Raw genomic sequence first — 12,894 nt, 5'->3', positions numbered from 1 at the left:
AAACAGCAAAATAAAATACAGCAACAATTTTCAATCCTTTTTATTAAAATTTTAGTCTGGTTTTCAGTAAGTACTTTATTACGAAGTCTCTGTACAGACTTTATCGATATTAAATTTGACTATACACTAACATGGTAACAAAAAATGCGATTAAATCGTATAAATTCATTGGAAACGTGCAACAGAATTGTAATAATTTTATAACAGAATGTACAAAAACTTTTATCATAGGTGTACGAAAACAGAACTAAAATAATTATTACCAACTTTTTTTTTACGACTTGACCTTTGACAATTCATAACAAAACCCATTTTGCATAATATATAATGAAAATATAAAAAAAATTCACAGCGAAAGTTGCAAAACTGAAACTGAAATTTTATATTTTTCCGAATTTAAATTATATTTACCTCACATAAAATATTTCTCGGGAATGTGCAAATACAATCAGCTATTTCTGATGGAACTTTAAAACTTAATATTTCATAGGTTTTATTTCATTAAACTTACAAATTTATTAATGTCAAATAATAATAAATTCATTCAATAAATGGAAAACTGGGATACAACCTGTCTTCTTCTACTATTTACATATATACAATCGCTATTGGTCCGTCTATTTTAGAAATCAATTTTATTTCTTTTGTATACGAAAAACAGTTCAAAGTTTTTTCAAACGAAAATATAGGATTTTATAAAGACACTAAAAAGAGACTTAGTGAAACGTGTAAATTCTTAAAATGAATAAAATACTGGAAGACACAAATTTAAAGATACAAAATTAAACACTATTGGTGTTAATTAAGTGTATAAAACAACTTGGCTTGAAAATTTTGATCTAATTAGTGAACTGTTTCTCAATACAAAAGCAACCAATCAGAAGATACTTGAGTCACTACCATTTCGATGAAACTTTTATTGCTTCTAACTTGATAAATTTGCGGTAAATTGGTGTTTTGTTCATTCGAACTCTTAATTTAACTCACAGTGTTTAAATACGCAAATTACTTCAGTCATCTGTCAAAAACTCCAATAACCTCTTTAAAATCAATGTGATTCAATCACTTTTAATTCCAATTAATATTTACTGTAGCAAAGTTTGCGATCACTAGTGTAAACTCAATTTTTAAACTTCTTACAACCGTAGGTACAAATAATTAATTTTATTTATAGACAAACTGAAATTAAGACTAATATTATATTCATCACATTATTTTCATTATAATCATCTAACTTCGAGATTACAATAATTGTATTTAGGATGGATATGCGGCTGAGCTGCTGAACTATGTACAAACGATAAATTATATTTACAATCATGTACACCAAATTTCTATTAAGAATTAATATTACACACGAATGTTCAGTATACGGATATGATTGTCACTAATTCCCTTCCAATTTCAAGCGGCACAGAATCACTCGACTCAGAGACACAGAGACGGTGGACTTTTAGTCTATTTTTTCCTCAAGAGAGTTCACACACGCAAAAGATTAATTCACCGCCTCCGCCTCTGTGGTCCGTTCATTGTTTATATGTAATCTGTCACACACTTGAGAAGGTCCGGCCCAAGTCACACGATCTCGTCGTGGTGGACAACGTCGCTGCAACTGCCGGCTCGCTGCAGTCATGCCCTCTGACGTCACACTCTCAATTCCTCCATCGTCACGTTCGACTTGGCGTTCAATTGCGTGTTCTTTTTCGTCAACGTATTAGTATTAATCATCTGCATTTGATGAGCTGACAGCAGCGGCTGATTTTCCTGTAACTGACCGCTGGCTAAGGTATTTATATTAGTCTTTCCAATCTTCGGGGGAGGTGGTGCTCTTGGTAAAGTAGCCATACTCGCAACGTTATTACTGGGCAAATCAGCAAACTCCGGCGGAGGTAACTGATGGTGCGAATGAGTGTGATGATGGCTCAATATTGTGGCCGGATCGTTCTTCAAACTTGTTTGATAAGTCAGAGCGCCCTCTAAATCACCACAAATGTTGTTTGGCATCTGTCCATTTTCGGCCCTTTTCTTCAAATGCGCGCCATTCGGACCATCTTGGCCGTTCATTCTTGTTTTATCTCTTTGATAGTACACTCCAGCAAAAATGAGCACGTTTAGAATGAGTAACGAGCAACCAATGGCTATTGTAACGCTTAATGCGGTAGAATAAGCTGCAAATCCGTCTTCAGGAGCCGTTGTGGTTGTCGCATCTAGTTTGTGTGTTACAGTGCCTGTGGTAGTTTGTGTTGGTGAATTAAGCCCAATAATGTTGAAGTTCAATGGAGATGTTATATTCACAACGTTCAGTATAGGAACTTTGGTAGCAATACCTGTTTCAGGCAAGATGTTATCAGTTGTTTTTCTCAATGGTGGACTGAAAGTTTTGATCGTTGGCTGAGATGATGAATCCTCGGTGTCTATTTGGTGATGAGACGGTGGTACGTCATCACCACCGGGCCGATGAAGATCTGGCACTAAATTGAGCCAGAATGAGAGCCTGTGAACAAATTCATTGAATAAGATTCAGGTAATAGTGGTATCATATTATGCGTTATTGATATTTGTGTATAATAAAACAAAATTTGTATTTTGTATGTACAATAAGCCGTGTGGCACCCGGCACCAATAAAAAAAGAATAGGACCACTCCATCTCGTTCCCATGGATGTCGTAAAAGTCGACTAAGGGACTATAAAATAGACTTATAAACTTGATTCTACTTTTAGGCGATGGGCTAGCAACCTGTCACTTTTTGAATCTCAAATCTATCATTAAGCCAAACAGCTGAACATCTGTCTACCCGCAAGGGGGTTCATATTGGTGTTCCAATATTATTCCCCCTTGCTTATGTAGTCACCATTATAAAGTACGAATTCATATTTTGACAATCGATTGATAGTTTAAACTTTATGAATTCATAGAATTTGATGAAATGCGAAACAAATCGAACCTTTGTGTATAAACCAATCAGATTCAAACGAAAGCTTTTATGAAACCTGCAACATCGATTTCAATTAATTCGGTTCACAGACATTTCGCATTGAAAGTTTGATTAGTGCAAAATAAAGGTACATTGATAGTTTCAAGTGAATACTCGGCTTTTGTATTCAATTAATGACTTTTTGGTTCAATGAGGTCAGTATAACGTGGCCAACATTAATTTAAACTGAAACACGTGTGAATTGTATGATAGGTTTTATTATAGTTAACGTCAAAATTATCTGTAGAGGACACAATAAAGGTGATCATAGTATGCAGAATAAGGCATCACAAATTTTGTCATGTTATGTTTTGTTTGTTATGTACGTTAGAAAAGTAATAGAACGATTCTATTATATGATATCTATCCCGTGGATGTCGTAAAAGGCGACTAAGGGATAAGCTTATAAACTTGTGATTCTTCTTATAGGCGACGGGCTAGCAACTTGTCACTATATGAATCTCGATTCTATCATTAAGATATACAGTTGAACGTGGCCTTTGGTCTTTTCAAGACTGTTGGCTCTGTCTACCCCGCAAGGGATGTAGACGTGATGTATGTTTTCGCGAGCTGGAATATCGGTTACCTATCACACGTACCTATGAGCTCTGTAATGGTTCTTCAGTTTGGACTTCGTGTCGATGTTCAGATACTTCTTGTGGACCGCTTCGTACGCCGTCCACTCCATGTTCTTCAATCGCACTCGTTCTTGCCGCCCAGCTCTGATGGGGTCGCTTTCTTGGGCCTCATTCGGATTGCTGTACAAATTTTATTTTTTATTTTTTCTTATCTCTTTCGGTGTTCGATAAATTTGAAAAAAATAAAAAAAGAATTATTCCCTTTTCTGATAAAAATAAATAATTTAAATAAAATCACGCCTCAAAAAATATACATAGAGGCGTGATTTTATGTATATTTTTTTTTTATCTCTTTTGGTGGGGAAATTGTTTAATTAAGTCAGATTTTTTTTATTTGCTCTCTTCTCTCTTACCTTTCATCCGCACGTTCCATTAATACGTAAATATTTAAATAGCTTACCTTTTTGCAAAAAATACAGATATGTTAGTAATGTAATTATATTGTATAGATTATAATTTTTATCAGAAAACGTAAGTCGAAATAAATCGGGAATTTATTTTTGTAAATCTTGTAAATAAAAATGTATAGTTTTTTTTAATCAGCCGTACAAATTTCTTCATACACTAAATTAATCATGCCGTGTGGTTCCCAGTGCTTCAGAATAGGACCACTCCACATCTCACCCATGGAACGTAATAGGCAACCAAGGGAAATGCTAATAAACTTGAGATTCTTCTTATAAGCGTTGGGTTAGCAACTGTGACTATCTGAATCTCAATTCCATCACTAAGCTATACAGCTGCACGTTGCCTTTCAGACTTTTCAAGACCTAGACTCAAAGAGTCTTCCCCATGAATACCAGTTCAAATGTCAAACTAACCCAGTCTTAGCGAAATTCCCCCAGTACAGCATGACGGACTCCGACAATGCTACTTCGGATTTGGTGTAGTTGCGCGGGAAATGGGCCAGGCCCCCCACCAGGGGGGCTCCAAAGATGTACGGCAGCTCCTCGCCGTGAATGCAGCCTTGGCGCTGAGGACAAAAAACTGAATTAAAATCCAAGGGTTCGAAGACGTGGAGCGGTTGCTGTTTGTAATTTTGTATTGATTATCTCATGCTTGACAATTGCCTTGCCAACGAAACCTATTTATACCTACCCAATTTCAACAATGTTTTAATTTTGAAGCTACTATAAATATTAGCTTTTTTCGAAACGAGGGGAGAGCGGACCAAGTACAAACTAGGTAGGTATATAGAAATAACTAAGACTGAAACTTACAAACATATGAAAATCACCAAAAACATCGCTAATGACTTATAACATTAAGCGTTAATGTGAGTGCCTGCTTATACAAAAACTATGTTGGTAGAGGAATGGGTTTTTCAAATGAGTACGAGATGCACGAAATTATGTGCTATCAATGTTATAACGTGCTCGTATTTACGATGCTTTACGAAATGAGTATTAGGAATACATACATACATATGGTCACGTCTATATCCCTTGCAGAGTAGACAAAGCCAACAGTCGACTGAATGGCCACGTTCAGCTATTTGGCTTAATGATAGAATTGAGATTCAAATAGTGACAGGTTGCTAGCCCATCGCCTAAAAGAAGAATCCCAAGTTTATAAGCCTACCCCTTAGTCGCCTTTTACGACATCCATGGGAGAGAGATGGAGTGGTCCTATTGTTTTTTCTATTGGTGCCGGGAACCACACGGTGCAATATAAAATCAAATATAAAACTCCGTTGTTTTCTTATCGGAGATTTAATAAATCTGAGGAATGCAAGCTCTGACAATAAGTAAGATATTAGCTATGACAAAATAAAGAAAGAGAATTTGGATTCAGAAATGACAGTATTCACCGAATCTGGAAATACTCCCAAACGACCTTCCGAACAAGCACATACTAATTACTAAAAGGCGCAATTTCCTTACCTACCCTTCTTATTCCAAAACATCGCTTTAACTTCATTTGAAGCTATGTAATTATAACACGGCCAGTAATTGAAGACATGTCATCTAAAAGCATCTTTGAGACAAGAGGGATCTCCGTCAATTTGTCACGGCAACGGTGTATAACTCGTCCATTTTACGTCGATACGTGATGTTAGGTGTATTGTAACGTTACGTGGTTCAGTTTAATTTTGTTTTAGAGTTATTAATTGTGAAGTCTCATCTTATACAGGAGCAAGTTAGCCAAGTAATAAGCCAATAAAGTGGTCAGAAGGTAAATTTGTGTTGGTTGATAGTCTGTTAAGGTTGTATGATACAACCTTAACAGACTATCAACTATACATGATATTCGATACAACTTGTATCGAATATCATGTACCTGGTTCCATGAATAGAACTTGAAATGAATCGATTCGACATTATCATTTGTGTCAATGTGCCGTGTGGTTCCCGGCACCAAAACAAAAAAGAATAGGACCACTCCATCTCTTGCCCATGGGTGTCGTAAAAGGCGACTAAGGGATAGGCTTACAAACTTGGAATTCTTATTTAGGCGATGGGCTAGCAACCTGTCACTATTTGAATCTCAATTCTATCATTAAGCTAAATAGCTGAACGTGGCCATTCAGTCTTTCAAGGCTGTTGGCTCATGCCTACCCCGGAAGAGATATAGACGTGACCATATGTATGTATGCATTTGTGTTAATATCTTGCTGTAATACAGAAACGTTAATGCTGGGTACAATGCTAAACCTTTTTTTTTAACTATACAGTATGTAAGTTCTCCTTGCCCTGCCTTCTTTATATCAATTTTCTTCGACATACAGGAAAGTCGTGGTGAGATAGACGTGTAAAGGGTTTTTATGCTTTTAAATTCTACTTTATGTTTAGTTACTAATTCAGTCATAAGAAGCGATCACGATCAGGTTAGATTTTAAATTTCGATCGAATTGAGAACCTCTTCCTTTTTGAAGTCGGTTAAATAAAGATAGGTACTATAGAAAGCTCTTACACCGTAGAATGTAAACAATTTATGGATTTAAAAAAATTACTGAATATTGTTTCAGGTTCAAATCAAACTACAATTCTTTACGAGGTTCCCGTGCCAAACTCAGGCCGTCCCGTTTCACGTCATAATAAAAAGCGAAACAGCGAATAATTGGTTACCGGCACTGCCGTGTGGTTCTCGGCACCAATCCAAAAAAGAAAAGGACCACTCCATCTCTTTCCCATGGATGTCAAAAAATTCAAAAATTCAAAATTCAAAATTTTTATTCATTATTATAGGATATTATTATATCGCTTAATAATTGTCGTATGGTTTAACAACTTGGTTGACGTCAAATAAATTACTTAAAAACTAAGTTTACTGCCGCTTCCAAGGCGTCAGTGCAGAAGAAGCGGTAACAAACTGCACTGCAGCATTTTCATCAACAACGTCAACTTCACAATATTAAATTATACTTAGAATAGAATGTGGACGGGAGAATACATTGTTCACGGGAGATTTATATATTTATGAGATTTAATATTGAAAAAAGAAAAATATATATATATATATATATATATATATTATGGATTGCCAATTTTAAAAAGATTTATGTGTACTGAAATTTTGATTTAAGTTCAAATTAAACTACAATTAATTACGAGGTTCCTGTGCCAAGCTCGAGCCAGATGTTTTTATCATTAAGGTAATCATCAGTCCTATAATAAGCCTTCCCACAAAGTACTTTCTTTACATACTCTTTGAATTTTCGGTTGGGCATATCAAGAACAGACTCCGGCAACCTATTATAATATCGTATACAGTTCCCCATAAATGATTTACTGACTTTGCTAAGATGTCATAAAAGGCGACTAAGGGATAGGCTTACAACCTTGGGATTCTTCTTTTAGGCGATGGGCAAGCAACCTGTCACTATTTGAATCTCAATTCTATCATTAAGCCAAATAGCGGAACGTGGCCATTCAATCTTTTCAGGACTGTTGGCTCTGTCTACCCCGCAAGGGACATAGACGTGACCATTTGTATGTATGTATGTAAACAGCGAATAGTTTCTCGCTCGATAAAAACCGCGTGCCATGTTACGGAAGCAAGTCAGTTAGTAATTAATAAAATCTCACCTGAGGATAGTCTCCGAACTTGCTCTGATAGTCGAATACGTACAAGTAGGAGTTTCTTCTCAAAGCCGAGTGTGTGTCTGCTGTTAACACCATCGGCGCCACCACCTGGGCGTCGCTCAGGGCTTCCAGAGTTTCATCCCTGTTGAGCAAAATTCAATTATTTTAATGTGACAGTCCATAAAAATGGCAGACTTGGAATAAGAAATGATTGAACGAATACATAACATAACATAACATAAAATCACGCCTCTTTCCCGGAGGGGTAGGCAGAGACTACCTCTTTCCACTTGCCACGATCTCTGCATACTTCTTTCGCTTCGTCCACATTCATAACTCTCTTCATACAAGCTCGGCGGTTTCGGGTACTTTTGACCTGACCCTTTACCAGGACGTCCTTAATTTGATCAAGATACGTTCGTCTAGGTCTTCCCACTCCGACCTTTCCCTCCACACTCTCCTTGTATATCTGCTTAGTCAACCTGCTTTCATTCATCCTCTCCACATGACCGAACCATCTTAACATACCCTTTTCTATTCCTGTAACTACATCTTCTTTCACATCACAACATTCCCTTATCACGCTATTCCTTATCCTGTCACTCAATTTCACACTCATCATACTCCTTAACGCTCTCATTTCCACTGCATTTATTCTGCTTTCATGCTTCTTTTGCCATACCCAACTTTCACTCCCATACATTAATGTCGGGACCAACACGCCCCTGTGAACAGCCAGTCGAGCCTTTTTGGATAGTTTCTGACTGCTCATAAAGGCATGCAAAGCTCCATTCACCATGTTCCCCGCGTTCACTCTCCTTTCAATATCACTATCATACTTGCCATCTGATGTAAACTTTGATCCTAGATATACAAACTCTTTCACTTGCTCCACTTTTTCTCCTCCAATCAAAATATTACATGCTGTCATTTCTTTCTCCATTTCAAAAACCAGTGTTTTAGTTTTACTTACGTTCACTTTCATTCCTTTCTCTTTTAAAGCTTCATGCATACAGTTTACCATCTCCTGTAACTCCTCCGCTGATGACGCCAGTATAACCTGATCGTCGGCATAGAGCAGACATTTGACGAGTAACTCATTCATCCTTAATCCACTTTTAGACTCTTTCAAATCTGTCAAACAGCTATCCATAAATAGGTTGAACAGCCACGGTGACGCAACACATCCTTGCCTAACGCCTTTCTCAATCTTAAACCACTCAGTGTGCGCTCCGTTTATCCTGACACAAGCACTCGAATCCTCATATAAGGATTTCAGTGCTCGTATTAAGAGACTGCTCACCCCATGCATAGAAAGTGCTGACCACAATTCATTCCTCTCAACTCTGTCATAGGCCTTTTCCAGATCTACGAATGTGCAATAGACTTTTTGACTCTTGGCCAAAAACTTTTCGGCTATGCACCGCAAGGAAAAGACCTGATCAGTACATCCCATTCCCTTTCGAAATCCCGCTTGAGCATCCCATATTTTGTCATCAGTTTCATTCCTGACTCTATTAATCAATACCTTAGCATACAATTTGCCGACGACGCTAAGCAGGCTTATACCACGATAATTTTTGCAGTCCAGCTGTGACCCTTTTCCTTTGTAAAGTGGCACGATAACAGCCTTACACCAATCTTTTGGTACTCGGCCGCTTCTCCAACACAAATTGAAAAGGCAGTACAACTGACTAGCTACTACGCCTTTTCCTGCTTTAAGCATCTCGACCGACACTCTATCACACCCAGCAGCCTTTCCCGCTTTCATACTCTTAAGTGCTTCCACAATTTCGAACATTTCAATTTCGCCTTCCATCTCATTCTCTTTTTCTTCGCTATAGCAGAAATCTTTCTTATTTCCTTCCTTTTTTTCAAATAAACTTTCAAAATAGTCCTTCCATATCTTTAGTACATATTCTTCTCCTTTCACAACGCTACCATCCTGGCATCTGATCCTAGTCAGCTCTCTGGTTATAGTATTTCCTCGGGCTGACCTTACGGATTTCCAGAATACTTTCAGATTTGACTGAAAGTCTTCTGATAGCCTTTTATCAAAATCCTCTTTATACTCTTCTTTCTTTCTAATCACAGCTTTCTTAACCAAATCTTTCATTTTCTTATATTCCTGACGTGCTTCATTCACATCTTCATCTATAACCTCTTGCATTCTTAAGTTAGCTTTTGCTGCTAACAAATCCAGCCATGCTTTCTTCTTTAATCGCACAAGTTCTTGCACATCTTTACTCATCCACGCATTTTTGTGATTTTTTCCTTTCCTTCTTCTACTTACACCACACACTTCAACAGCTACTTTCACAATTCTTTCTTTAAATTCCTTCCATCCATCTTCAATATCATCTAAATCTTCAAATTCATCCTTCAGTCTATTAATATACTTCTTACCTACATCCATATCTTGCAAATTTTCTACTTTTACTCTTTCCAAAGCGCTGGTTTGCTCCCTTACCCTGTGCCGCCAGCGATTGAAGATACCCCTTATCCGGGATATCACCAGTAAATGGTCCGAATCAATGCCAGCACTGCGATATGCACGGGTATCCAGCACTTTGTTCTTCAATTGAACGAATAAGATGATTCGATACGTTCGAGATAAAATAAGGGTATGTTACATGGGCGTTTAATACTTGTATTATTTATTAATAGTTTGTTATGTATATTTAAATCTATAGATGTTAGCTTTGGTTAGATCCCCACCTAATAAGCAGGTGCCTGGGGGTACATTGTGACTATGGTCTTGAATTAGGACTTACCATACATACATTTTTATACAGCGATAAACGAAAGTAGAAAAATAAAATACAGGAATTAGGACTTACATACATACATTTTTATACCGCGGCAAACGAAAGTAGAAAAAAAAAATACTTAAAAATCTGCATTTTCATCAGAGCTCCATACATAATAAATAGCCATCCGGGACTTCATACCGACGACATTTTATATTCAAAATTGCCACAAAAACGGGTATTTAGTAAGTAATTGCCGTTGCTAAAGTAATAAATTGTTGAAGTTTTGATCCGGGGGATTTGTTGGCTAAATTATTTTCCCGGTAAAACCCCTAATCGTTAGGGTTGCCAGTATTTAGGAATTCAAAGAAAATTTACAATCTCTTTGATGGTAATTTAAAAATAGAATATTTTAGTTAACTGAACTAGATTTGTGGAAAAATTTTATCTTCTGAAAAGAAAAATTATCCGTGATTTTCTTTTTATTGTTTTAAATATATCATCTCTATCCTTTGACGTAGGTATATTTCAGTGACTAACAAAGTTTATTGTATTGTCAAACCATACAGCTGAACGTGGCTTTTTACAAACGTGACTATATGTATGTATAAAACGTATGGTCTTTACGTACACGTCATGTTACATTTGCTGCGATTCCAAATTTAAGTAATAAAAAAAAATAAAAATTAATTTTTAAATTGCTGCGCATTCCATAACGGCCATATCGATAACTCACAGCCCTAACGTCGACAAAAAAATCCACAAAATATTAGTACCGCAGTCAAACCGATATTTTTGGCTCAGCGCCACACGACTCCAACTTGCTAGTTGTAAATCCGTTAATATCATTGAAAAATATTGCTACACTTATAATGCAAACAAATAAATAGCGCTCACACCTTTGCCAGGTTTTGGCTGGAAACTTTAATCACATTTTAAACTGATTTACGAACGTTTATTTAATTATTCTCGCTCACCTCAATTCACAATAAAGCTAATGTATTATGTATGATTAATTGAAAATTTGAGTTAAATAAACAAATATTCTGTTTATTTGTTAATTGCGACTGCCTTTATAGATTATGTTATTATTAAATATTTTATAACACCATGCCGTGTGGTTGCCGGCATCAATACAAAAAAGAATAGGACCACTCCATCTCTTTCCCATGGACGTCGTAAAAGGCGACTGAGGGATAGGCCTATAAACTTGAGATTCTTCTTTTAGGCGACAGGCTAGCAACCTGCCACTATTTGAATCTCAATTCTATCATTAAGCCAAACAGCTGAACGTGGCCTATCAGTCTTTTTAAGACTGTTGGCTCTGTCTACCCCGCAATGTATGTACTTAGGGAGGAATCGTAGTATATAGTAAAAGGTTGGTGGTTGAATCGGTAAGGTGCCTGGTTAAAATGCGTGATGCGCAGACAGGCACAGGTGATACATATAATCACGTCTGCCTTCCTTGCAGGGTAGACAGAGCCAGGCAGTCTGCCCGGCAGTCTTGAAGACTGAAAGGCCACTTTTACTTTTATGGCCATTCCCTTAGTTGCCTTACACGGCATTCACAGGTAAGAGATGGAGTGGTTCTATTCTATTAAAGTGCCGAGAACCACACGGCACTATTAATCTATTATTTTATAATTACATACATGCATATATATTAATTTATGCATATGGTCACGTCTAAATCCTTGTGAGGTAGACAGAGCCAACAGTCTTGATAAGACTGAATAGCCACGTTCATCTATTAGACTTAATGATAGAATCGAGATTCAAATAGTGACAGGTTGCTAAAACCATCGCCTAAAAACCGAATCCCAAGTTTGTCAAGCCTATCCCTTAGTCGCTATTTACGACATCCAAAGAGATGAAGTGGTCCTATTCTTTCTCGTATTAGTGCCGGGAACCGCACGGCATTACAATAACAACTTACCTTATATTGATTGGATGTTGTACCGGTCTCTCCCAGTCCGTGTATTCGTTGATGATGGTCGCTAGTATTTCTGACAGGTGATAACTGTACGTGTTCCTGACGAGAGACTTCAGGATCTCGCCCAAAAACAGAATCCCAAGTTTGTCAAGCCTATCCCTTAGTCGCCTTTCACGACATCCAAGGGAACGAGATCCTATTCTTTCTCGTTTTAGTGCCGGGAACCGCACGGCATTACAATAACAACTTACCTTATATTGATTGGATGTTGTACCGGTCTCTCCCAGTCTGTGTATTCGTTGATGATTGTAGCTAGTATTTCTGACAGGTGATAACTGTACGTGTTCCTGACGAAAGACTTCAGGATCTTCGACCTCCTGTCCGCTTCTATGCCGTACTGCACGTCATCTCCGTTAAATGAGAAGTAGGCTTCGGCCTTCGTCACTCCCAGCATGAGGTCGTACCTGGGTATATTGAAAGTTTTAATTAATACATTTCACATACATACATACTATATATAATCACGTCTTTATCCCTTGCGGGGTAGACGGAGCCAACAGTCTTGAAAAATT

General features: G+C 37.2%; 1 protein-coding gene across 1 annotated transcript in view; it reads right to left on the bottom strand.

The window, feature by feature from the left end:
* Positions 1 to 785: 785 nt before the first annotated feature.
* The window catches only part of LOC106136579 (neuroligin-4, Y-linked), a 52,605-nt gene continuing 40,496 nt past the window's right edge, over positions 786 to 12,894 (bottom strand). Inside the window, exons 7-12 of the mRNA XM_060954570.1 lie at positions 12,574 to 12,786; positions 7,643 to 7,781; positions 4,436 to 4,587; positions 3,576 to 3,734; positions 2,406 to 2,494; positions 786 to 2,315 (exon numbers count right to left, since the gene is read on the bottom strand). Of these exons, the coding sequence (XP_060810553.1) occupies positions 1,645 to 2,315; positions 2,406 to 2,494; positions 3,576 to 3,734; positions 4,436 to 4,587; positions 7,643 to 7,781; positions 12,574 to 12,786 (1,423 nt within the window). The 3' untranslated portion in view covers positions 786 to 1,644. The remainder of the gene's footprint in view (positions 2,316 to 2,405; positions 2,495 to 3,575; positions 3,735 to 4,435; positions 4,588 to 7,642; positions 7,782 to 12,573; positions 12,787 to 12,894) is intronic.

The sequence above is a fragment of the Amyelois transitella genome, chromosome 4 (assembly GCF_032362555.1).
Source record: "Amyelois transitella isolate CPQ chromosome 4, ilAmyTran1.1, whole genome shotgun sequence".
Lineage (NCBI taxonomy): Eukaryota > Metazoa > Arthropoda > Insecta > Lepidoptera > Pyralidae > Amyelois > Amyelois transitella.
Note: the sequence above shows the minus strand (reverse complement) of the source record. Positions and strands in the feature narration are given on the sequence as shown.